Source organism: Sceloporus undulatus, chromosome 3, assembly GCF_019175285.1.
Source record: "Sceloporus undulatus isolate JIND9_A2432 ecotype Alabama chromosome 3, SceUnd_v1.1, whole genome shotgun sequence".
In the NCBI taxonomy this organism is placed as follows: Eukaryota; Metazoa; Chordata; class Lepidosauria; order Squamata; family Phrynosomatidae; genus Sceloporus; species Sceloporus undulatus.
The window spans coordinates 253,485,867-253,510,236 of NC_056524.1; the positions used below are offsets into that span (position 1 = coordinate 253,485,867).

The window sequence follows — 24,370 nt, forward strand, 5'->3', positions numbered from 1 at the left end:
ATCCCCTCATAAGGGCTTCAGTTCTGGAATTTTGTTTTTCAAGACACTACTGTCCTTTAAAGATTTATTCCCTTCTCCAGCAATGTTGGCAGAGACTGACATTCCTCTTCTATTAAGTATATTTGTGGATGAGAAGTTTTCCTGACATGTCATTCCCGACTTGAAGGTGATAAACTCAGGCTTTGTTGAGCAGACCCCCCTATACATGTAACCAACATCCCACATAAACGGTACAGAGCAGCTCCTAGTTCTTGAATTCACTGTTTGATCTCATACAATATACACACACACACACACACAATTGGTGCAAATCCTTGAATGGGAAGCACTGCCCAAACACTCAGAAGCTCATATGGCAGCCAAGCACTACAAAGGACTTAGTTATTTCAGCCCCAACCCCTCCCACTTTGGAGAAATGTAAACTTCCCTTGTGCTAGGTCAAACACATATTGCTGATACTGCTGAAGTTTAAATGGTTGAAACTTGATGATATATGGGACATTTCTGGTCAAAACACCAGATTTGTAGTTTGAATTGAACACTATTTTGACCTGCTAACTCTGCATATGTTAACATCAGCACATTTTACTTTGCTAATTACCAGGAGATCCAAGCTATGTTTTCAAAAGGATTTTGTGAACATGCCATCTCACTATATTGCTTTGGCAGTGTAGAAAGCACAACAAAAGGCTTAAGTGCCATTGCTCTGCTTGTTTAAAAACTGTAAAAGGTGGCTTGATGAAATGTTATGAGTTAACTAACTTGGCTTAGGGATTGCAATATTACAACTGGAATGCAAACCTGCTTTTCTTGTATGTAATGGGCACAATCCAGAAGATTGTGTAATCAGACCCCAATCAAAACAGCTCATGTCTCCAGTTAAATCCAGTAAAGGAACTATATCTTGATTCTGAAATATTTTTTAGGGAAAGTGAGGTGGCAAAGTAAGACTTTTAAAAGTCTTTAGAAGTAAAAAAGCTAAAATTAATCCAATTATTTAACACACAGGTTGGCTCATACCTTTCTTCTGAATTGTTGTGATTGCTGTTTCCAATGAAATTCCGAATTTCTGTGAAGTATGAATCCTCTTTGTCATCTAAGATAGCACCTGTGCTTTCAAGTTCAGAGTGAGGTGAAGACGTAGCAGTACCTTTACAGAAAAGGAAAAAAAGAAAAGGAAAGAAAACAAAACAAAACAAAAGAAAAGAAAGTTTTTCAGTCACATGTATACTTCAACCAATTAGTCAATCTATCTACTACAGGGATTTTGTCACATATTTACAAGTTTTGTCACTCTTTATTTTGTCATTCATTTATGGATTTAATTCTTCTCTAAGTTTCTTCTCAAAGGAAGTAACAAATAACTTTCACAATTTTCTTCAAACTGCAAGAGAACCTACAAAAACTGCACCATTTTCAAAGTCTATTTGCAATTTGGAACTTATTCTGCACAAAATTCACATATGTTGTTTTAAACAGAAAGAAACATTATCTGTGCAGAAAACAATATCTCTATGCAAATGTTGCTTCCAATACAGGAAATGCTATTTTCTATGTGATTACTTTCTATGTGGTTATTTCCTATTCCATATGAATAAATTTCCATGTACAGCATTTTCTGTGCAGGAAATAACATTTCTGCACAGAAATATTATTCTCTATACACACAATACCATGTGCAAATTTTGTGCAGAATAAATCCTGAACTATTGTGAATCCAGGATTCTTCTTGCCGAGGTTTCTCAACAGTTGGAAAATATGTTGGTGCTTTGGCGGACATATATCTATATCTATATCTCTGAATATTAGTTTCGAAAAAGATGACCATCTTCATCTGCCAAAGCACCAATATACAAGGATACAATCCAGTTAATCAGTGAAGTCAAATATCCATGTGTGCTGCAAGCTATCTTCATGCATAACAGTGAAAATGGTTGTGTTAAAACTGAAATATTTGGATAATAGTTCTTATAGATCAAAATCTAAGGATAGGATTTTGATTTGATTTCTGATATGCATTTAAGAGTTCAGTCATGTCCATGTAAAAATCTGTTTCAAACCATGGTATTCTTATCTATAATTCCCTACAATTGGAAGGAGACTGTACTAGGATGAGAGAATTCTACAGATTAATAATAGTCTCCTGGACTTGGCTAAATTCATAAATTTCATTTTATTATATAAAGGGAATATTGTTACATACCTGACATGTTGCCATTCTCATGTTTTTTGAGATGTCTGTCTAAATTGGTTTGCTGGCCAAAGCACCTGTCACATAAATGACATTTAAAGGGCTTCTCCTTATTATGGATGTTACGAACATGTCTCTGCAGGTTAGATGATATACTAAAAGATCGGTCGCAGTACTTGCATCTAAAAACAAATATAAAACATGTAGGCTATATAAGAAAAATATAGTTAGAACAAAAATGGTAACATTCATCTGTGTCATACAAGATATTTTGAGCCACAAATGTATCTTTTAAATAATTATAATATTTATGGGATTAAATAATGATGTGCAATGATAGAATCTTTGGTAGAATCATTCATACTGTTATTATACTAGTTTTTTGTCTATTAATCTCTACCACGTAAGGTTTTGCTAATGCAATCCAATAATGTGTCTGAGTATCTAAGCACCATATGCAGGTAAAATAGTTGTGTCCAGCTGTGTTCATCTATCAGGCAGCAGTTTTATTGGTTACAGTGCAAATAGAATTTTGGTCCTGTGAGAAAAAGAGAACCATTTCATCAGCTGGTCCACCTGCCAAATGATGCCCATATCTGCCAATGTGCAGGAGACTATAGGAGATGGTCTGCTGCAGCAGAACCCTCACTTCAGTGTGAACATGGTTTGCTCCCATAACAGGGAGTAAGTCTGCCCCTCATCTGAGCTGTTGCTTAGTGAACCCCACTCCCTAGGTCACTTAAAAGAATGCCAAACATCCCATTATGGAATGAAAAACTCTACCTGCTCGTGCCTTATGCCCAATATGCCCCCAAACAAAAGTCATGACTCAGAAAGGCATGCATTGTCCTCCTCAATCCCATCAATATATGGCTCAATCTTATCAATGCATGGCTAGCAAAGGCAGACCAATCAAATAAACAGGGCTATAAAAAGGGAGCTTAGGTAGCCAGAAGAGAAGAGCATCCAGGTGCCTGACAGTACCAGGATCTATACTAGAGCAGTTAACTGAAGACCTTCTAGATGGTGTCTACACTGGCCCAAATATTCCAGGAGCAGCCCAAAGTATTCTGGACCCAGAGCTGCCCCAACATACTCTTTACCTTGCCCTTCATTCTGATGCTGGGTGGATGTTTACACGGGCGTTCCACTGTGACTCACTGCAGCCACTACCATGGGTGAATCATTTGCTCTGTAGTCAGAATGAGGTGCCCAGCTTCAATCACATGGTTGGGCACCTCGTTCTGTCCTCAGAGTGAGCAACTCTTGCTAGTGGTGGCTGTGCCAGGTGACAAAGCAGTATGTATTGTAAACAGCCACACAGTGTTGTAATGGACAATGCTGGATCGTCAAGGAAGATCCAGAGCAAATATTGTTTAAAAATGGATTTGTTATAAGGGTAGGTATACCCCAGTTCTGGTGCTGAACAAGCTGGACATTGTCTGGACTGTCTGCATCAGAACCAGGATTTGGGGTATGTGTCATTCAGACTCCCTGCCGAAAAGGTTGGGGTGGGGGAGAATGTTTTATTTGGCACATGCTGACAGGACTTAATTTGATATCTATCACCTAGGCCCTGCTCCTGGCTTCAGCTAATGTTTCTTATAGCTAATCTGGAGAAGGGCTCTCCCAACACCTCTAATGCTTGGCAGATACCAAGGAACAGAACTGTCACCAGACACTGCCCACAAACCTGCACACAATGGGTCCACCATTTGGAAAGTACAAAAAGGAAATCTTTTTAGGTGGTGTTTAGAGCCACTATACAGTTCTGGAAGAGATCTTAAGATGTGCAGATGAAAAAAGGGGAAAGTACAGGAACATTTTATGAACATATAGGAATCCAAAAATGTTTCTCAAAAACATTTCCATTATTTTTGTACACTTCATTTTTATTTTATCCTTCAGCTGCACAAAGACTTCAGTGCCTTGAGTGGTCCCCTTTGGTCCCTCTTTAGAAAGGCCTCATTATAAATGTATTGATTTATCAGCAATGTAAATTTTGTTTCTAGTCTCTGGTGTATGGAAAGATTCTATATTATTAAAGAAACTGAACCAATTGCTGCATGGATAATGGTAGGTACAAGTTCTCAGAAAGCTGTTTTAGATATCGTAATGACCAGGAAGAACAGAGTTCACAACTGATACTTCCTTTTCATTTTCCATCTCGTCAAAAACTGAATATATGCTTTTCTCTTTATGAGAGCTTGACATATCTCAGACTTGACAGCAGGGAGACATATGTGCAAAACTGATTCTGAACATGGAAAAATTAAGGGACCACCAAAGACGTCAACTTACCCCACCAGAAACACCCTACCCTATATCATACGCTTTGGCATATACAATGGGATCTTTAGCTATATGGACAAATTCACTATTTCAAAGTGAACAACACATAACATAGGATAGTCCATACCTAGATGTTAAAAAGTATTGTGCCAAAGCTGATATAGTGTAAAAAGCAAGCAGCTCAAGCCTATTGTTTTATGCTGTTGCCTGTGCAGTATAATTAAGCATTTTGAGAAGAAGGAAAACATGAAACAAATTGCTTCTAAGGCTTAAATAAGGTAGAAAGGCCACTTTCCTCCCTCTTCAAAATTACATTGTGTGATAAAATCTTTTCTTGAGGAATTAGCTTGCTCAATTGCTAATCCTGGAGGAAATTCAGTTATCTTCGCAAACACAGAAATAAACAATCCACATCTTTAATATGGTGCCAACACAAGTAGTTTAGTCTATCACTCTGGTACCAGAGGCATCAATTTTCATACTCTGTAGTAATTTGAAGTCCCTGAAGCCTTTAGAGCATTGCCCTCTAAGCCACTACTAAGACATCCTATAACTATTCCAAATTCTCTGGCTGGCAGCTGGCCAACTGTCTTCATCACCATCACCCTCCCACCCACCCAAACTATTTCTCGTGGACTTCAAAACATGTCTGTTACATTGTGTGCTAAGTCAATTATTCAGGGAAGAAATTATGCATGACATTGCTAATTGTTTCTGGCTGTTATGCAGTGGAAGAGCATAACATGTTTCAAGATACCTCTTAAAACAGGAATTAAATTACATGCAAGCTCACTTCCCAAATAAATTCAACACTGAAAGAGGGGGAAAAATCTGTCCCAAACAATGAGCTTTTCTACTCTTCTCAAGCCATAAAATTTGTGCTTGTTTTGTTAGAACATGAGCTGAGTACCTTCCTATTGATTTCATTAAGTGAAAGTTCCATTTTGTACAATTAAAATTCTTTTCTCATTTCAGTATATATATTGATCCCATGGGCCATAACCTTAAGGGCTCTCTCAGTTAAGTCCCATAGAGATCAGTGGAACGGACCAGTAGAGAAGTGGGTTAAAAGCACCAAGGAATGAGATTAGAACTAGCTAGGCATGCTTGAGAAGAGAATAATAGGACAGAAAATCCTTGCAGTTACTGAACACACCTTATATAGGAATAATGGAAATAAACAAAATACAGCACGTTTGCAGTCAGAAATAAGTACTAAAACCAGATTTGATACACACAATCCAAATTATTATTTGTTTTTTGGAATCCCATTTTCAAATAAAGTGAAAAATCTCACCTTTATTACTAAATATATATTTTTTTAATCAGACCTTGGTTAAAATTTAGTAGACATAGCAAAGCGCTATTAAATTACTTCTGTTCAGCCATCCCAGAATTAAGCTGCTCCTCCTGCCATAATAATGGAATCTGGAATTGACTGACATCTGTATTCTAGAATAGATTGGAAGGGGGAAGTGAGCCACTTCCTTTCCTGTTCACAGAAATCCATTCTCTTAAGCTGCTGTCTCCGTTTGAAAGAATACACAGGCACATGTGCACCCTCTATACCTGCTCCAGTCTTAATAATTATAATAAATCCAGTTGATGCTATATACCTAGAAAAAAACTGCAGGTGAAATACAAAGAAACATTCAATATCATGTCTAGTCTGGCCACATGTCCCCATCCAGCTCCATCCTTCAGACAAGCTGTTCGTTGGCAACTCTAAATCAGAGACATCAACCCTTTTTAAAATACCATGAGTCTATGGAATTTTGCTGATTTCACTTGCAGTATTAGGGAGAATATGGAGCAAAATAGATGGCTTCAAACTGCACCTTTTTGGGCTGGCAAAAAGCCAGCTTTTCAGCCTCACTGTGGCCAGAAGCCAGCTTTAAGGTGCAATGGCAGTGTGTGGCATATAAATTCCATGCTGTTGGAACCCCTGGAAGCCACCCCTGTGTTGGCTTGGAAGCATGCAGCATGTAAACACCGTGCTCCCATGTCACCCAGAAGGCAGCATAAAAGGGCCATAAGTCTTGTTAGTGTCCACAGGGATGCTGAAGTTTCTTTACATATTTATTACAAAGTATTACAAGTTGTGCTTTATGTAGTCCATTCGAAAACCCAGAGCTTGGAAAAGTTAGTTTTTTGGATCATAGCTCCCAGAATCCCCCAATTAGCAACTATGGTGACAGGGATTTTAGGAACTATAATACAATCAGTAATATTAGTACTACCAGGATTTTATTTTATTTTTATTAGTTACAGGTAAATCTATTTGTTAGTGAAAGGCTGATATAATAATCCTGAGAGTACTACCCCCAAAATAGATCCCTCTTGTACCTGTAAGGCTGTTCTCCAGTGTGCGTCCTCAGATGACGAGTAAGATTTGCAGATCTTGGAAAAATCTTGCCACAGTATCTGTCATTAGAAGGTGGTTTACAAGGATGGCTTTAATGTTTTGCATTAAGTTACATAAAGAACTCATATGCATCGCTTTAACTTCAAACCAGTCTTGAATGGAACTATTTTTTTTGGTATTTAAATATTTCTGAAAACAACCTATTCAATGGCATATATTGAATGAAATATATTGAATGAAAACCTTATGGAATAAGATAGTGATGTTTTGATTTGCCATTCCACCCATAAGCCATGTATGGGAGCAGACTTTCATTTTAATGTTTACCCAGACTTACTATATTTATTCACTTTGTCACTTCTCCAGCTGAATCTTTCTGGAGGGGGAAAATCTTTTAACAAAAGCTTAGAATCTTGACTTGATGGAAACAGGTTTTAAATTGTTTAGCTTATTCACAGTGTCAGCAAATGTGGCATCGTACCTCCCACTAAAGATCAGACTAGACACAATTCAAGAGACCTAATCCATCAAGGTATGCTTCTATAATGGTGGGCTTTGGAAGTAGCTGACATGTTTTCAGAAAGATCAGATAAATTGATATGCCAGTTATCAAACTCAAACACTGGCATTCTGAAAATGAGATACAGATATAAATAGCAATTTGAAATAACAAAGAAAGCAAATCGAAAATAGCAAAGGCAGGTTATTCTTCCAAATCTAGGCCAATTCCCATAAAATATGCATCCAGAATAGAAACCCTTAATGCATTTTTAGATAATTATTCCTCTGTTTAAATATTAGTTTTTTAACAGATAAACCATTATTTCATTTGGTCAAATTCACATTTTTTAATATTTCTTATGAATATGAAATATACATTTCCTATGAAGATAAGGTGTTTATTGTATTGGGGGAAACTGAGTATTAGCAAATTCCGTGTGTAGCAAATGCTCTATGTACCATATTATCTGGACAGAACAGAGTTACTTTGTGGTGACTTGGCCTTGCTAAAGAATGCTACAGTGCTGCCCTCAGCATGTGGCATGGAGACAGCCTGACCAGATAATATTTTTTAAAAAATCCTTGCTGCATCATTCAGACAGAAACTTCAGCCTTTGCCTATTCTTCAGATGTTCCCACAGAGACACATTTAAAAGAAATATGGGAGATTTTCATCTTCTTTTATATCTTAACCATCAGCCTCCAGCTTGAAGTTTATTTCTTATCCTTAGGTAAACAAACAACCATATATTAGCATTCTCCTTGTGTGTTACAGCCTAGGAGACAATGCTGTTGCACTGGGGGACCTACAAATGTTTCACACCTTTTATTTGTGGTAATGGATATTCTTCTATGGCTAAACTGTGCAGATAACTTCAATTTGTTTGATTTTTTACTCTAAAGCAAAAATGTGGAGACTTTGGATAAAGTACACTTCGCAGACATATTCTCTGTCTTCAATTCCTCCCCTGCATTTTTCTCTCTCTAAAATAATTGGAGGGTGGGAAGAACAACTCCATCAACACCAATTTAAGATACCGTTTGTGAGGTTTACCTCTCAAACAATGACAGAATTACTACTTGCAATAAAAAAAATGTTTGCCATTTGTTGTTTTGTGTGCTTTCCAGTCATTTGTCATTTGTGGCACTCCTAAGGATCATGGGGTTTTCTTAATTTCTTTAAATCATTTGCTTATTTATTTACATAATTATATCTTCTCAGAAGATCCCAGAGTGGCATAGACAAAAAATCAATTTAAATACATTTAAGCAGTTAAAAAAAAACAGTAAAGGATCATTTAAATGGTCTAAAGCTGTGTTAATGTAACCAATTTAGAAGAGCTGGAGATGAAATATGGCTCTCTAAATGTTGCTAGATCATAACTCCCAACAGTCCTCACTATTGGCTATGTTGGCTGACCTTCATGGGAACTGCAATCCACTAGTATCTGACACTTTGCTCGCCACAGTTTAAAACAAGTTGAAACACTTGAAAACAATCTGTGCATGTACAGATGTGAACGAAGTAAAAAACTGAAAAGCACGTATTCCCAGAGGAAGAATGAAAGACAAAGTTCCACATACTGGTCAAAAACACTTTATTTCTTTAAAAGCTTTTAAAGAAATAAACATTTTTTACCCTCGTATACTGTAACTCATAGGACTTTGTCCCCTATCATTTTTCTATGTACAGATTTGGGAAGAATCATTAGAACCCAAAGGCTTTAATAAAGAGCCATGTTTTGAAATTTAGAAAAACAGCCATGTTAGTCTGTTCAATATACAAGGAAGAAATGGGTCTCATTTCACCTATATATTTAACCATTTCATTTTGGCTCCTTGTTCTCCTTTTGGTAGCAACTGAAAGTGTTCTTGTATCACCAGGTTTTTCGAAATTGTGAGGGGTAAAATTTAATGATGTGCTTCACAGTTTTATGGCTTGTGTAATTGTTTAAGAAATTCTAATGTTTTCATGTTTAATTTTTTAAATTTGCAAATTGTTTAATTGATTTTAATGAACTTTTTATTTATATTTTTATCATTTTTTAAATGTTAATGATGGAGTTGTAGTGGCTGAATGTGTAATGTGGTGTTCTCTCTTTTTCAAATCTTTAAATGAAATCATATTGTAAATATGTTTAAATTTTTAAATTTGTTTTTAACCATATTTTAATAACACTATTTTAATTCTATTTTAATTTTATAATCAATGTTTTAGCTATTATTGCTTTTACAACTACTATTGAAATCTGCCTTGAATCCCATTTTGGGAGAAAAGCAGGATATAACTGCAATAAATAAATAAAATAAAGTTTCTACAGTATATAGTTTTTAAATCTGTATAGTTTTTTTAAAATGTTAGCCACCTTGAGTCCTTGTTGTTAACCAACTTGGGAGAAAAGTGGGATGCAACTGAATAAAATAAGGAGCAGCAAGAGGAGGAGGAGGAGGAATATTCATTTGGAATAAGAGGGACAATTCTCCTCTTTCTGCTACCATAGCTGTAACTCTGGATAGGTTCCTTTTTTTTACACAGTCGTTCCTCTTCCTCAAAAGAAGATTAATAAAAAGAATAAAAATGACCAGAACAGATTATAAGCTGTTTATGGTCAAGTTAATTTTGTAATTAAGGTAAATATACTTATATCTGAAAAGGACTCCACTATGGCAGAGTATTTCTAAGTGAACTATATTCTGTACTATTCCTTTTAGTTTCAAAAGCCTGCATGTGTGTCCATGTGCTATGTATACAATTATTTATCCTTCCATTTAAAAAAAAATTGAAAAATAAGGCTGAAAACTATCCTAGATGTGGGTAGATAGGAATTGTGCGATTTGTCCAAAGTGTTACCCAAATATTCACTATTTAAATTCTGACAAATTTTCATATTTAAATTTGGGCCATAATGATGTGTGAAATTCATCAAATACAGAGGTCAACAAAAAGGCTCCTTTTGAGTTGAACAAATAGCAATCCACTTAGGACCTGAAAAACCACAGATGTCTCTGTGCTTCATCCAACTCTGAGACAAGACTTCCATTGATTTCTTTAAGAAGATGTTGATTTCAGCCAAATACCTGCAGTGACGACTTCATTTTAAAAAAAATAAAGCATACATACACACATACATCTCCTAATCACTCACAGATCCTGAGAAATTTCCCTTCTGGCATTATCAAAGGAAAGACCCAGGGAAAACAGTCTTGTTGTTCATGATCAGAAAAAAAAATATGAGTGGGGGAAAACATGCATTAATATAAAGGTGATGAGGAAATTTTGGAACAAGCCTGTTTATGTAATGTTTTGGCCTCATTTATCAAACTCTCCGTAATGTAGAACAAATTTCTCCTGTAATTTTAAGCAAAGACAAAATCAAACACTATGCCCATGTCTTGCTGAATACAGAGCCTTTTAAAATGTGAGTGACCCACCATAATCCCTATTAATCATTAAAAACTCAAGTAATTTTTAAAGTAAATAACAGTGGCTTGCAAAAGAATAGAGATGTTAAGAGAGCCTGATGCAAGTGATTAGCTTGGGGAATTTACCTGCAAGTATAGCGTTCCTTGCCCTTTCGCAAAAGGTTCTCCGGCAGAGTGCTGGGAGGGGCTCTGAAATTGAACATGGAAGGGACGGATTGTATGAGGTCACTGGCGTCTGGTTTCAGGGCACTAAAGCTCTCAAGCTTTTCAGCCATGTTTTCTATAGCTGACATCTGTAAGAAGGCAGGGAAAAACATGTTCCATTGGAGATATTCTTATGCTAGAGCAGTTGAAGGTCAATAAAGAGGCACCACTTTAGAAAATATATCATCTCTAATGTGAAGTTGAAGGCTTTCATAACCAGCATCCATAGTTTTTTGTGGGTTTTTTGGGCTATGTGGACTTTCTACATAGCCCAAGCATCATGCCAGCCACAGATGCTGGCAAAACATCAGGAAGAAACTCCTCTAGAACATGACCACATAGCCCAAAAAACCCACAAAAAACTATGTATCATATCTAGTTGGAAACATTGAACAGTTTTAGCTGGAAAAGGGTAGACCATAAAATAATTTCTACCAGTGCAATAACCACAGCTAATCTTTAGACCTTTTCCAGGCTGTGGTTTATTCTAATACAGAGAATATTAACAGCATATATTGAATCCAAGATAATTTAATTATCATGATATCACCAAAGAAAGCTAGGTAATGCAGTCGTGTTAGCTATTTCCAAACCATATACACAGACTGGACTGTTAGCCAAAGGCCATAATTTTAACAAAATTAATTTGTTTACAAAACACAATGACTTATTACAACTACACAATAGAAAACACAGATAAAAATATCAGCTGGTATCCTGTGCACTATTGTGATGACCAGAAATGCTCCTTGAAACCCACCTTAGACGGCAGACAGCCACACCCATCAAGGAGTTCTGGGGTACTTGCAAGTGGGTAATGAAAGATGACATATGCAGCCACCTTCGGCCAGTTAGAAGTACTACGAAGAGCAATTGTGACAGAACCCAACAGATCACTCTGGCTCACTAGCAGGAGGGGGCTGAATAGATCATTCTTTAGTGTCCCACCCTTCAGGACCCACAATGCCCAGTACTTCAAAACCTCTTGGCTGGTATGGCTGCCTGGCTTATATGATGTGTTTTGTAGAGGTCAAATTAGGAAGCATATCATAGTCTCATAGAATATTACTACTAATAATAATAATAATAACGTTTATTAATATTTCCTGCCTCTGCCAAGGATCTAGACGGGATTACATCAGTAAAAATGATACAATAATACAAAATCAATAAAACACTAATAATGAATTAACCAACATTCCTATTAGTTCTCTAAAATAACAATTCATCAATAGCCAACAATCATAGTCAGGAGTGAAGCAATCGTCATAACCTTTTATATGGAGTCCGGTGGATAAGCCTGCCGGAAGAGATCCGTTTTGAGTGCCTTCTTAAAGGCCTCTAAGGTAGTAATAAGACAGATCTCTTCCGGTAGGCTATTCCATAATTTTGGAACCACAGCAGTAAACTCCCTGTGGGAAGTTGTCATTAACCTAGTGTTATGATGTTCCAATAAATACTTCCCAGATGTTCTAAGTTCCGGGGCAGATTGTGTAGGAAGATGCGTTCCTTCAAGTAACTCGGGCCTGAGCCATGTAGGGCTTTAAAGGTATTAACAAACACCTTATACTGCACCCGGAAGCCAATTGGCAGCCACTGAAGAGATTTCAACACTGGTGTTATATGGTCAAACGTAGATGTACTGGTGACCAATCTTGCTGCTGCATTTTGAACCAACTGAAGCTTCCAAACTTGGTATAAGGGTAACCCCAAGTAGAGTGCATTACAGAAACTTAATGAGAGATTACCAGTACATGTACCACTGCTTCATAAAAGATTATCATACCTGGCTGAATCGCTGATAAAACATCCCTGAAATATCCCTCAATCGTGGAGGAAGTACGTGTGTCTGAAACCTGGTGCACTTCCTCAATCGTCATGCAATCGTCGCTCGAAGTTTGCGTTCATAGAAAATCCGCTCCCCTTGAGATTATTCAGGGACACTAGAGGGAGCAATGATTGCATGACAATTGAGGAAGCCCACCAGGTGTTCAGACACACTTGCTTCCTCCACAATTGAGAGACATTTCAGGGATATTTTATCAGTGATTCAGCCAGATATGAAAATCTTCATAGCTGTGTACCCCATGAAGAATTTCAGCCACTAATTATAAATATTTAATCAGCATTAGGTCAATTTACATAGCAGTAACAAAAATAGTGGCTTATACCTTATTATCCCTTTCCCTCACCTTCACACTTTCAGTTTGCTTAAGCATTTTGCAGCCTATCGTATGGAGGTTGTCACTGAATTTCTATTTGCTCATATAATTACAATTTCCTAAGAACCTTGGAAGAAGAGTGCCACTACATATAAATATGTTGGCCCTCCATCCTATTATCTAGATGTCACTTTGCCCAGTGAAAATCAGTTCTGATGATCTCACTTAACTAAATCCAAGGTACTTTTTTCCTAGCTGTTAATATCTGGTAAGATTTGCATATCAGAAGAACAGAAGCTTTTCTTCTTCCTTACTTCTTTCCTTAAATAAGTGTAAGGAACACTAATGGACACTGGGGAGTCTTTGGCCTGTTACAGACAGCCAAAATAAAGCTGCTTCGAGTCACTTTGGAGTTATGGTATTTCAATGATACATGCGTCCTAAGAGTCCAAAGGCCGCACCAAAGCCACGCTCCACTCCTAAGGACTGGAATGCAGCTTTGGTGAAGCTTCAAGACTCTTAGGACTCATGCATCATTGAAATACCATACCTCCAAAGTGACTCGAAGCAGCTTTATTTTGGCTGTCTGTAACAGGCCTTTGTTCCTTTTACAACAGTTTTCTCACAAAGAAGCACTATCCTCTGAAGTTAATGGGAAGTCCATTCATGGAGGAGCTCTGTATGCTCAGTGAGATACACATGGGATTCTAGTTTAAGAGTTATGCAAGGCAAATGAGATAAAGCTCACTGACTATACTGCCTGCCCTTTCCAACCCATTAGAACAAGACTATTATATGCTGTATGTCAACCATATTTAGTTGCACCAAAGTGCTAAAGATAAGACCAACATTAAATTTTAAATTTTAATAACGTAATGTTTTTAATTGTTTGTACTGTTTAATTGTAATGGTGAGGAAGGTGGGGTATAAATAAACATAACAACAACAACAACACAGACATCTGTATTATTCATCTGATGATGTCTATGATTGTGTGCTGTATACCAGAGGAATAATTCTAATGTAATGGTTTCCAATATCAGTTTATTATTTCAGATGCCAATCATTCATTTATTCAATCATCCATTCATTACATTTATATACCACCTTTCTCCTGATGTAAGACTCAAAGTGACTCACAGATGTAAAACAAGATGAGGTAACATCAATCTTAGCCATTATGTGTACAAAAACCCCCTAATAAATAAACATACTTTTTGGAAATAACCTTTGCAACACTATATAAGAAATTTCTAGCTTTGTATGCCTTTAAAACGTTATACAACTTTACAGTTTTCTCTGTAACTGGTAGATCACATCTAATGAAACCAGCTTATTCCTGAATGAAGCATCGTATGAATATCAGTCTTTCTGCAGCTATTTATATTGATAGAATGCCACTAAAATATGTTCTCAGGTAATCTCAGGTTATCATGTTGTGAACCGCTTTGATCTGAAGGAAAAGCGGTATACAAATAAAAATTATTATTATTATTATTATTATTATTATTATTATTATTATTATTATTATTATTATCACAAGCACACTTACTCATGCTCCACTAAAATGGGGAGTGCAATTATTTTCCAATTCTGTTCTCAAAGGCAGCAAGGAATAGTTTTAGCAATTTTTGCCTGCTGTAAAAATGTCATCAAAAACTGTGCAGTTTTCTAAGATTATCTGCAGTTCAATACTTATTATATGCAAAATTCATAATATTATTTTCTGGGCAAACAATGCTGTTTCCTGCTTAGAAAATGTATAGTTCATAATTATTCTGTAAGTTCTGGGGGGTTTTGCACAGAAAACAGGAAAAAATGCTGCTCCCTATACAGAAAAGACTATTCTCTGCGTGAAACCTCCATGAATGAACTTTGCAAAATTAAATCTTGAACTTCAGAGATTCACATCAGTCAAGATTTCTCCGTATCAGATTTTCCAACATTCAAGAAACATGTTTTCAACCAAATTTAAAAAATAGTTTCAATATCATTTCCATCCCTTTACTCAACACAGCTTGTTTCTAACCAGTTATGTACAGAATTGCACTTACATATCCCTTAAAAGAAGATGGCTGTGGTCATTAAAGATTTATGAATGGGTACAAAGAAGGAGAAATCAAGTGATAGCAACAAAATATGCACAAATGAGAAATGTAGGGTTCTTCAATGCAAGTCTATGCCTGAAGGCTTTGATTGATAAATGGGAAATACTTATAAATAAATATTCTGTTGAATTAACTAGCTTCTCTGCATCTTCAAAACTCATAGTCTTACAGCATCCTTCCTCAATTTCTTTCAGCAAAACACTGATTTGACAGAGAGTTTTAAAACACTTATCTGGAAAGTGGTATACAAAATCATACTCTAGCTCTAAAGGACTGTCGAACTGCCCTATGATAAGCCTGCAGCCCAGTCTTAAATACGGCTAATTTCTCAGGACAGAAAATGTGGCTTAACAGATTTATGCATGGGCATTTGTGACTTAATTTGCTTCTTGATTACACTGTATTTAGACAAAAAAAAAATAATACTCCATCAAGCTCAACATTACTTATTATTCATACCAAATGATATAGAATAAGACTGCTTTGGCTTATACTTTTTTCATACTAAGGTCCAAGATAAATATCATAGTGAGGGTTTTGCCTGCTCTTTCTAGGCCAAAATAAATGTCTGTTGGTTTCCTTGAAATGACTATTCATGTTCTGCTTAGCCCTGATATTTTTCTCGCCTTTCGCCTGTAGCCTGCCCTCTCATTTCATGCTCAGACTGCTAATGCTCACTACAAATTGCAATGTACAGGGTACTACTGCCAATTTGCCAAATGTCTTTCATCAAACATTGCAAGGGGGGAGGATCTCAGAGGGAAGTCAAGATGCATTTACTTGTCAAGAGACAAATGGGAAAGCAGAAGAAAGCAGTAAGGGCTGGAAGCTTTAGGGTTTGATTCATAATCACTCAGCTGCTAAAACATTCTCTACAGATGCAAGTGGATAGAGCATTTGTCAATATGAAGGGTTTTGACGGGTACTGATCGTAGGGCCAAGATATGTAATGATGCTGGTTTGGGATAGGAGGCAATTCCATCCTAGCAGAGCAATGTCATTATCAGCTCACAGAGTTCAGCACTATCATAACATTTATTTTTCACTCCTGCCTATTTTTACTCTTCCTAGAATCAATCTTCAATTGTATTTCACATCGAATTTAATCCTTCCTAATTGTTCCTGAGAGAAATAATTTTACTATCACCAGAGATCAAAACCTAAAGTCAAGAAGGGCTTTGGGCTGATTAATAGTGATATGTAGGTTTGGGTTGTCCTTATTTTTGGCTAAGGAAAGAAGATATGCACCCAGGAAGATAAGATGTGGCTTATTTACATACAGAGAGAGAGAGAGAGAGTTCCATACTAAGGGCTTTAATATCCATGTTTGAATCAACATTCTTTCTTCCCACACATTCTAACTGTAACAGATTAAGCATTGCTTCATTTTCTGTTCAAAATGATTTAGGCTGCCAACTAGCATAGTAACCTATGAAGCTTTAAGGCAACAGTAGGCAACTTTGTTGTGGCTGGTGTTTTCTGCAGTTTTCTGTCCAAAGACCCTTTAGCAGCAGGATGGTTTGCCAGAAAATATAAGAAAACAAAACTGGAAATTATTTCTGGTTTGCAAAGCAGGTATTTCTTGATGTTAAACACAATGCAGCCCCCCCCCCCACAATATATTTAAAATAGGAATTACATCTGGTGATTTCCAAGAGAGGGATTTTTCTGTCAGCAAAGTGGAAGCTGGGGTATGAAAACCACTGGGGGGGGGGGCTGCATGTTAACCCAGGACCACACATTGTCCACTACTACTTTAAGTCATTCCCAACTTTCACATTTTCTATTTATGTGTTTAAATACTTATGTGCTGTATTCTTTTCCATTCACATGACACCTCAATCAATGTAAATGAAACACAAAAATATGCATTCCACAGTAGAATAGCCATCTAAAAACAGCAGAATTAATAAAAGATCACTAGAATCCTGTCTGGCACAGCATAGTGTAGTAGTTCCACATTTGGTACTATACTACAGTTAGCCATTAAACATCCCTGGACTTACTGCTCAGCTACTACAGCCTTCCCATGGACATTCTGTGGCTAGTGGAATCAGAGAACCATCTGGCTATGTCCCTGCAGCTGGTTGTGAAATTATTACATCGTCTTCTGAGGCCCTCTCAGCACAGCATCTTGGATTAGGCTAAAGGGACATAATCAGATGCTTCTCTTACCCATACTTCCACAACAGAATAAGAGGGGATGTAGCAACTTAGTAGTAAGTGCAGGCGCAGCCCTTTGGTTGCTATAGATGGAATTCCAGTCTCCTCAATGACAAAAACAAATGGCATGCACAGGCATAAGTCAGCCCAGGTGTTCTGCGAAAGCCACATTTTCCATCTGATGATAGAAAATGAACAGCATGGGAGCCTGACACAGTCATCACAGAGAATATTCCATAATGTTGGCATCATGGTGGCGAAAGCCACCATCTCTTTGTTTGAATAATGTTCCTTTAAACTGTTGTAAAAATATTTTGATTGACAAGATGCATCAAATACTGTCAGACTGCCAGGAAATGCTGAGTCAGAGCACCTGGCATGATGCAAAAACTTGCTACAGGGGTTGCATCATGCTAAGTAGCACCAAGTGATGACTCTTAGCCATCTCAGTATATAAGTGCACTGGGAGTCAGAGCACCTGTGGGTTGAATGGCTTGTGGATTGTTGAAGCTGCATTACAACAGACAGTAATGTTGATGGAAGTTGGTGAGGAGAGTTTGTAAATATCTGTAAATACTGCAACTTATGATAAAGAACCTCCAAGGACTTGGGAGATATCAACTGTGCCTGTAAGCTTACTTGTTTGAATGTGAAATGTGGTCAGTGCACAGCCAATACTTTAATCTGGACTATTGCTTCTGTACTCTGCTACGTTAAGCTGCTTCTGAGAGCATTGTCCTCAGATAATGCTGAACATTGGCATCTCAAGTGGGCCAAAGAGTTTTGTTTTTGTTACTGCAAATCCAGCAGGAGAGGTGAACCAACACTCTTACCCTTGGAGGTCTCACTCATGTGAAAAATGGAACACAAAGTAGGCCTTCTACACAAGTTAAGGTGCAAGGAGATAACTCTTGGTGTTGGTGCTCTTTAAGAGGAAAAGTATGATAAGACTGAGGGAACTGGCAACCACCATATTCAAAGGAAAAGATGACGATAATGGCCATACAGTTGAAGGTTGCTACAGCAATCTTTTGGGACCTGTAGGCTCCCTGAGGAACACAGGTTGTATGGGAATTTATGTAACAATGTTTTATCAACATGAAATGGCCAGATTAACCTTCTTCATTGAAAAACAATGAGAACCTAAATGCCCTGAAGGCCTCAGATCCTGTTTGATCTTGGAAGCTAGATAGTTAATTCTGGGATGTGGGACTACCAAGGAATACCAGGTGCTGTAGGCAATATTTCCGAGAAAGACAATAGCAAACCACCACTGAGTATTCCTTAAGAAAACCCTATGCAGTTGGCCCTTCTTATACAACAGATTTTTTATTCACAGATTCAAACATACACGGTTTGAAAATGCTCAGAAAAAGTATACATTTCAAATATCAAACCTTGATTTTCCATTTTTTTTATAAAGGACACCATTTTGCTATGTCACTGTATTTAATGGCACTTGAGCATACACGGATTTTGTTATACACGGGGGATCTTGGAACCAAACCCCAGTGTATAACAAGGGTCCACTGTAATATTCATAGAGTCACCATAAGTCAATGAGTGACTTCAGGGTACATATAAAGGCAGCCCAGACAGCTTTCCAATCCCCATGCAATGTGTCATTATATGAAAAAGCCATTCTAATGCTCTGAAGAGTATGTTTAATGTGTGGTGTTTATGCTCCACTGACATGTCCAGAACAGAGGAGTTTGAGATTGCAAATTCATCTGGACTGTAAAGAGAACATTAAGCTAACAGGAAGTTAACAGTGGTACAAAACCTTATAAGGAAGTTAAGGGCCACAAGAAAATATGGTAGTTCCATGTGGAATACCTGCTTCCCACAGCATCTAACTCAAATTAGTCAATATTCTAATATTAGTCATTATGTGATATGTCTCCTCACTTTGTTCCACATCGCTAGTTGTCAGTGGCCATAGAAGAGAAATGCATAACATTCTGATTTAAGTAATAAGTTGTATTGTACTTGGGGGTTGGGTGGGTGATGATTAATTTAACATTAGGATATTGTTTTTAGTAACATCCCCACCTTCTTCTTCCCTAAGTAGCTCAGTTAAAAAGTTACTTTTTCATTTACTTTTGAACAGATCTTAGAAAAATCTGAATTACTAGCCCCTTTCTGTCACATATAGCCTTTACTCTTTATATTCTCTCACTGTTGAGAACCACTGGAGCAGCATAAAAGCTATCAGGGCAGTCTTCCTTTAATCTTCTCAATGCCTGCTAGGGTAGCTCTTTGCCTCAGCCGAGGCAAAAGGTCATCGTTTCCCCATCTGAACAGATGTTCCCAGACAAAGAAAACTGAACAAAGTTGCTGAGGCAGAATTGAGACCTAGAGGACATATCAGCAATTGAAGGGAAAGGAAACCCTTACAAGATTGTCATAGCTGTAACAATAGAAGAAAAAAACAGAGACCATTCATATTGTGAATATTTCAATGCTTAGTTTCTAAAAATAGAAAAGAAAGTCATCTGCCTAGAAGTCCCTCTCCCAATCTAGAACACTGTTGGTCCACTAGCAAGTATTTATATAGCACATTTTGAGTGTACAAAGAGCTTTATACACATTACAGCAATCTTGTAAAGTGAGCCAGTATTATCCCCATATTGAGGTGATAGCTAAGGCAGAGAGATTGTGGCGTTCCTAAATAAGTTTATGGCTGACGCATGATTTGAACCAGAAAATTCCTGACTCACAACTTATACTCTTGCCTATTACATTTATCCAGTGTTCAGAAGAATAGTGCCTGTCTGATTACCTGAACATGTGGGATTTACTAATGACAATTTACTGACACAAGAAATATACTCTTAGGTATACAATCCTGAAATAATCTAGTTTGAAACCATATTAACTGCCCTGTCTAGGGCATCCTGGGAATTGTAGTTTATTGTGGCACCAGAGCTCTCTGACGGAGAAGTCTAAATGTCTCACAAAACTACAGTTCCCAAAATTAGCAATAGCAATAGCAAATACATTTCTATACCGCTTATCAGTGCACTTTAGCCCTCCCTAAGTGGCTTAAAACTGTAAGCTAATTGCCCCCAACAATGTAGGTACTCATTTTAGTGACCTCAGAAGGATGCAAGCCTGAGTCGAGCTTGAGCCCTTTTGCTGGTATTGAACTTGCAACCTTATGGTTTTGAGTGAATAGCTGCAGTACAGGCATTTAACCACTGCGCCACCAGGGCTCCCTAGCATTGAGCCACATCAGTTAAAGCGGTCTCAAACTGGATTATTTCTGCAGTGTATTTTCAACTTACCTCACTTTATTTATACATCTGTGCATGCACAGTATCATATTACGGGTTCCAGGGCTCAGTGTTGGTCTCAATAAGAGGTTAAAAGACTTATGATCCTACTGAACAGTGGTACAAATTAAGCCCTGTTGAGTTTACCTCTGTAAAAAGCACAGTGACCTATACTGGGATCAAACTATTGTCTGTCTAGCACAGTGCTTCCCAAACTTTGGTCCTCCAGATGTTTTGAACTTTAGTCCCTAGAATTCCTGACTATCAACCAAGCTGGCTTGGGCTTCAGGGAGCTGAAGTCCAAAGCATCTGCCAGACCAATTGGCTTGACCAGAAAAAGAGCTGCCTGTGGACTATATGGAGCCCCAAGGCCACACTGCTCAACCCTATGTATAGCAGAACTAATTATGTAGCAGAACCCTATGTAGCAGTGGAACATCTACTAGAATTTTGGCAGCAGTTCTTTCCAGTTACTTGAATTCACTTTTAGTGAGAAACTTCCAAAAATGTATTTGAATTTTCACAAATTCTCTTGCACACACTCACTAAATCTATGAGCACAGTAAGGAAGGATGTAATGTCTCTCAAAAGAAAAAATATTCTCAGAAGAACAAACGAAAGGAAGTAACATTTCTTATACGTAGCTTTGAAACCATCTTTTTTTAAAAAACAAAAACAAAACAATCCTCCCAAATAGGTTAAATGAAATTCTTTGCCATGCGAGATTAATCATAGCAAGACTTTGGAAAACAAAAATAAAGGCAGAATTGGAGGACTGGTATAAAGAAGTATGGGAATTAGCAATTAATCACAAATTAACATGCAAATTGAAAGTAAGGAAAGGACTATAGAAAAGAAATGATTTTGATGAGATATGGAAAAAAAATTATTGAAAAAGCATTAAGAAAAGAAGATGGAAAATTACCTCCACGAGATGAAATGAAAATTTGGATGGAATACAAGGATGGTAATGGCTCTGGGGAAGGGGAGCACTGAGGTGGTATATAAAATATATTTAGATATAATGTATTAGAATGTAAGAATGTGTGTATGTGTGTGTGTAAAATGTTATGGATTATATATGTTTAAAATATGAAATAAAATCAAAAAATTAAAAAAAAGAAAGAAATTCTTTGCCACAGGGTATAGTTATTGTCAATATTATAGGTAGATTTTTGAAAAGGGTTAGAAAAATCCATACATCTTAGGTGCAGGAGATAAGAATAGGACTCCATATTTAGAAGCCATGCAGCTCAGATTGTCAGAAACTGAGAAGTTCTAGTGAGTGTTTTTCAATCATTCCCATTAGGAGTTCTCTTGGCATCTGGCTAGTGATGGAAAATGTATTGGATTAAGGGCCCATCAGTGTGATCTACTATTATAATTCTTATGTTCTTTATTGTGGGAAGGATCAGCATATAGCAAACAGTACCATATTTTACAGTCAGCTACTTAAGCATCTGCAAACATAAGGAACAGTTTGGGATATCAAGCAAAGCAGAGAGGCTTAAGCATTGGTGCCCATGTTTCTGCCTCTCTCTCACACACATGTGCACACACACATACACAACAGTGGATGGAGAAGATGCTTGGAGCTGCAGAATTTCCCCCAGTGAAAGATTGTACTTTCTCATTCAGAATAACATGTTCCTACACAATATGGGAGAAAATTCAGAACAACAAATATGTAATTAGGTTTTCTATGTCTGTAAGGACATTCCTGTTGTAGTGGGGTGGCAAGATAATTCTTTGGGGGGGGGGTCCTTCCTGCTACATGGTAAAGCAATGTCTGCTCTTAATATGCATAAATTGATTTTTTAAAAAACAAAGAGTGTATTATATGACACACAGAACAGTAATTTTGATTTGCATAAATAAAAGCTTGATATTATCAGCATCCACTGATACTTAAAAAAGGAAGTGGCTTGAACCCATTACCAACCTTATGTCCTGAAGAGGACAAACTATGAGTTTGTATGTGCTCCTAATTTTCCCTCTGCCCAGACACAAAATTTTCTGAGCTAGGAATGGGGATATCACTATTAAGAGTGAGAGTATATTTACAAGCATCTCAGATGGACCTGATACCATCAACAAGCCTTGGGCACTTATGGTTAAAATATATTAGATAGGAACAGAAAAACTGTAACAGAAATACAGTGTAAATGGCCTGCTAAAAATAAATAATGTCAACCTGATAGCTTGAAATGGTTTAGCAGGCAATGCTTTACATTCCATGACCCTAACTTTTTACAAATAAGGCTAATGCGTGCTTGTATCAGAAAATGGCTGACCTTCATAAGTCATACAGAAAGAAACATTTTGGTAGATGCTTTTCAGTTTGATGATAGTGTCTTTAATTTTTTTTCTTTTTTAAAAAAGGATAACTCAACTTCTTTTCATTCTTTGTTCAACAAATGTTCAATAAATATTCAATGAATAAATCCAGCTGAGTCTTTGTTTAGGACTTTCACAGAGAATTGTATAAATCTCTCTTTCTGTGTATGTGTGTGTGTGTGTGTGTTCATATGGATAAGAAGAGCAGAAGAGAGGAACTTGTGACAGAAACTTGTTTTCATTGGTGTTTTGTTTTTTCAAATTTACCAGTTAAAAAGGTTTTAACTAAGACACGAGGGGAAAAAAATAAAGTTAAAATACTGTAAGCTGCCTTTAAACTTCCAAATGATTACATGGGGACAAAGTTGAACAAATAAATACTTTTGCATTAAGTAAACAGGCTTCTATGCTGATGGTCTTCAACCTACTTTGTTTTTAATGATAGCACTTGCAATATATGTAAAACACAAAACATTCTGTGAAACTCAAATTATGTATAAACTGAGCATGGGGTTTTGAAAATACATTTGTTGCTTTAACAGGTTTGAGATACATGTCATTCCATGTCAGTGGGGTAAGAAAAGACAAGACTAGCCAATGTATAAGCTTGGCAGAGGTGTTCTGGTGAAAGGCTGCCAAGTAGAGCCTAAACAGCACATCATTGTGATAATTTCAAAACATAGAAGATTATCGCACTGCGTTCTGAGAACGTTCTGATCACGTGATGAGAACGGAACGCATTTGAGAATACCGCACGTATGTGTTCCAATCGGGTTCTCAGAACGCTTAAATGTGTTCCAAATGTGTTCCAGGAGGGAACGGATTTGAATGTGTTCTGAATGTGTTCCCAGAGAGCTGAAACGTGATGAAAACGTTCCAAGAGAAGTGTGTGCGGTATTCTTATCCGTTCTCAAATCCGTTCCCTCATTCCTCCGTCTCCTGATTGGCTGAAAGAATGACAGGCAGGGAGGGAGGCAGGCAGGCGAGCGACTGCAGTGAGGGAAGGTGTGTGTGTGTGAGGGGGGAAAGAAGGAGGGAGGGAAGGGAGGAAAAAGGGAGGAAAGGTGGGACAAGGAAGAGAAGAGGAAAGCAGGGAAAGAGAGGGAAAGAAGAGACCAGAGCAGAGAGCAAGAGGGAGAGGGTCTGGCTGCTTCTCCGGGGGTCTCTAGTGTCATGTCCAGTGGGGCTCCTGTGCTGTCACAATGCAGGAGGCAGGGATGCCCAGGACCTTCTCCTCCTTCCCTCCAGGAGGGAACCCACAAAAGCTCCTCTGTTTGGAGCACCACACAAAAGCAAGCAAACAACTCCCAGAATTCCATAGCAAAGAGCCAGACAAGAGTTAAAGCGGG

General features: G+C 37.4%; 1 protein-coding gene across 11 annotated transcripts in view; it reads right to left on the minus strand.

Annotated features, from left to right (window-relative positions):
- The window catches only part of MECOM (MDS1 and EVI1 complex locus), a 406,876-nt gene that overhangs the window by 9,426 nt on the left and 373,080 nt on the right, over positions 1-24,370 (minus strand). For all 11 annotated transcript variants that reach the window (XM_042458927.1, XM_042458918.1, XM_042458922.1 and 8 more), the window contains 4 exons: positions 10,899-11,065; positions 6,830-6,907; positions 2,204-2,373; positions 1,021-1,150 (listed from right to left, as the gene is read on the minus strand). In XM_042458927.1, coding sequence (XP_042314861.1) covers positions 1,021-1,150; positions 2,204-2,373; positions 6,830-6,907; positions 10,899-11,065 — 545 coding nt within the window. The remainder of the gene's footprint in view (positions 1-1,020; positions 1,151-2,203; positions 2,374-6,829; positions 6,908-10,898; positions 11,066-24,370) is intronic.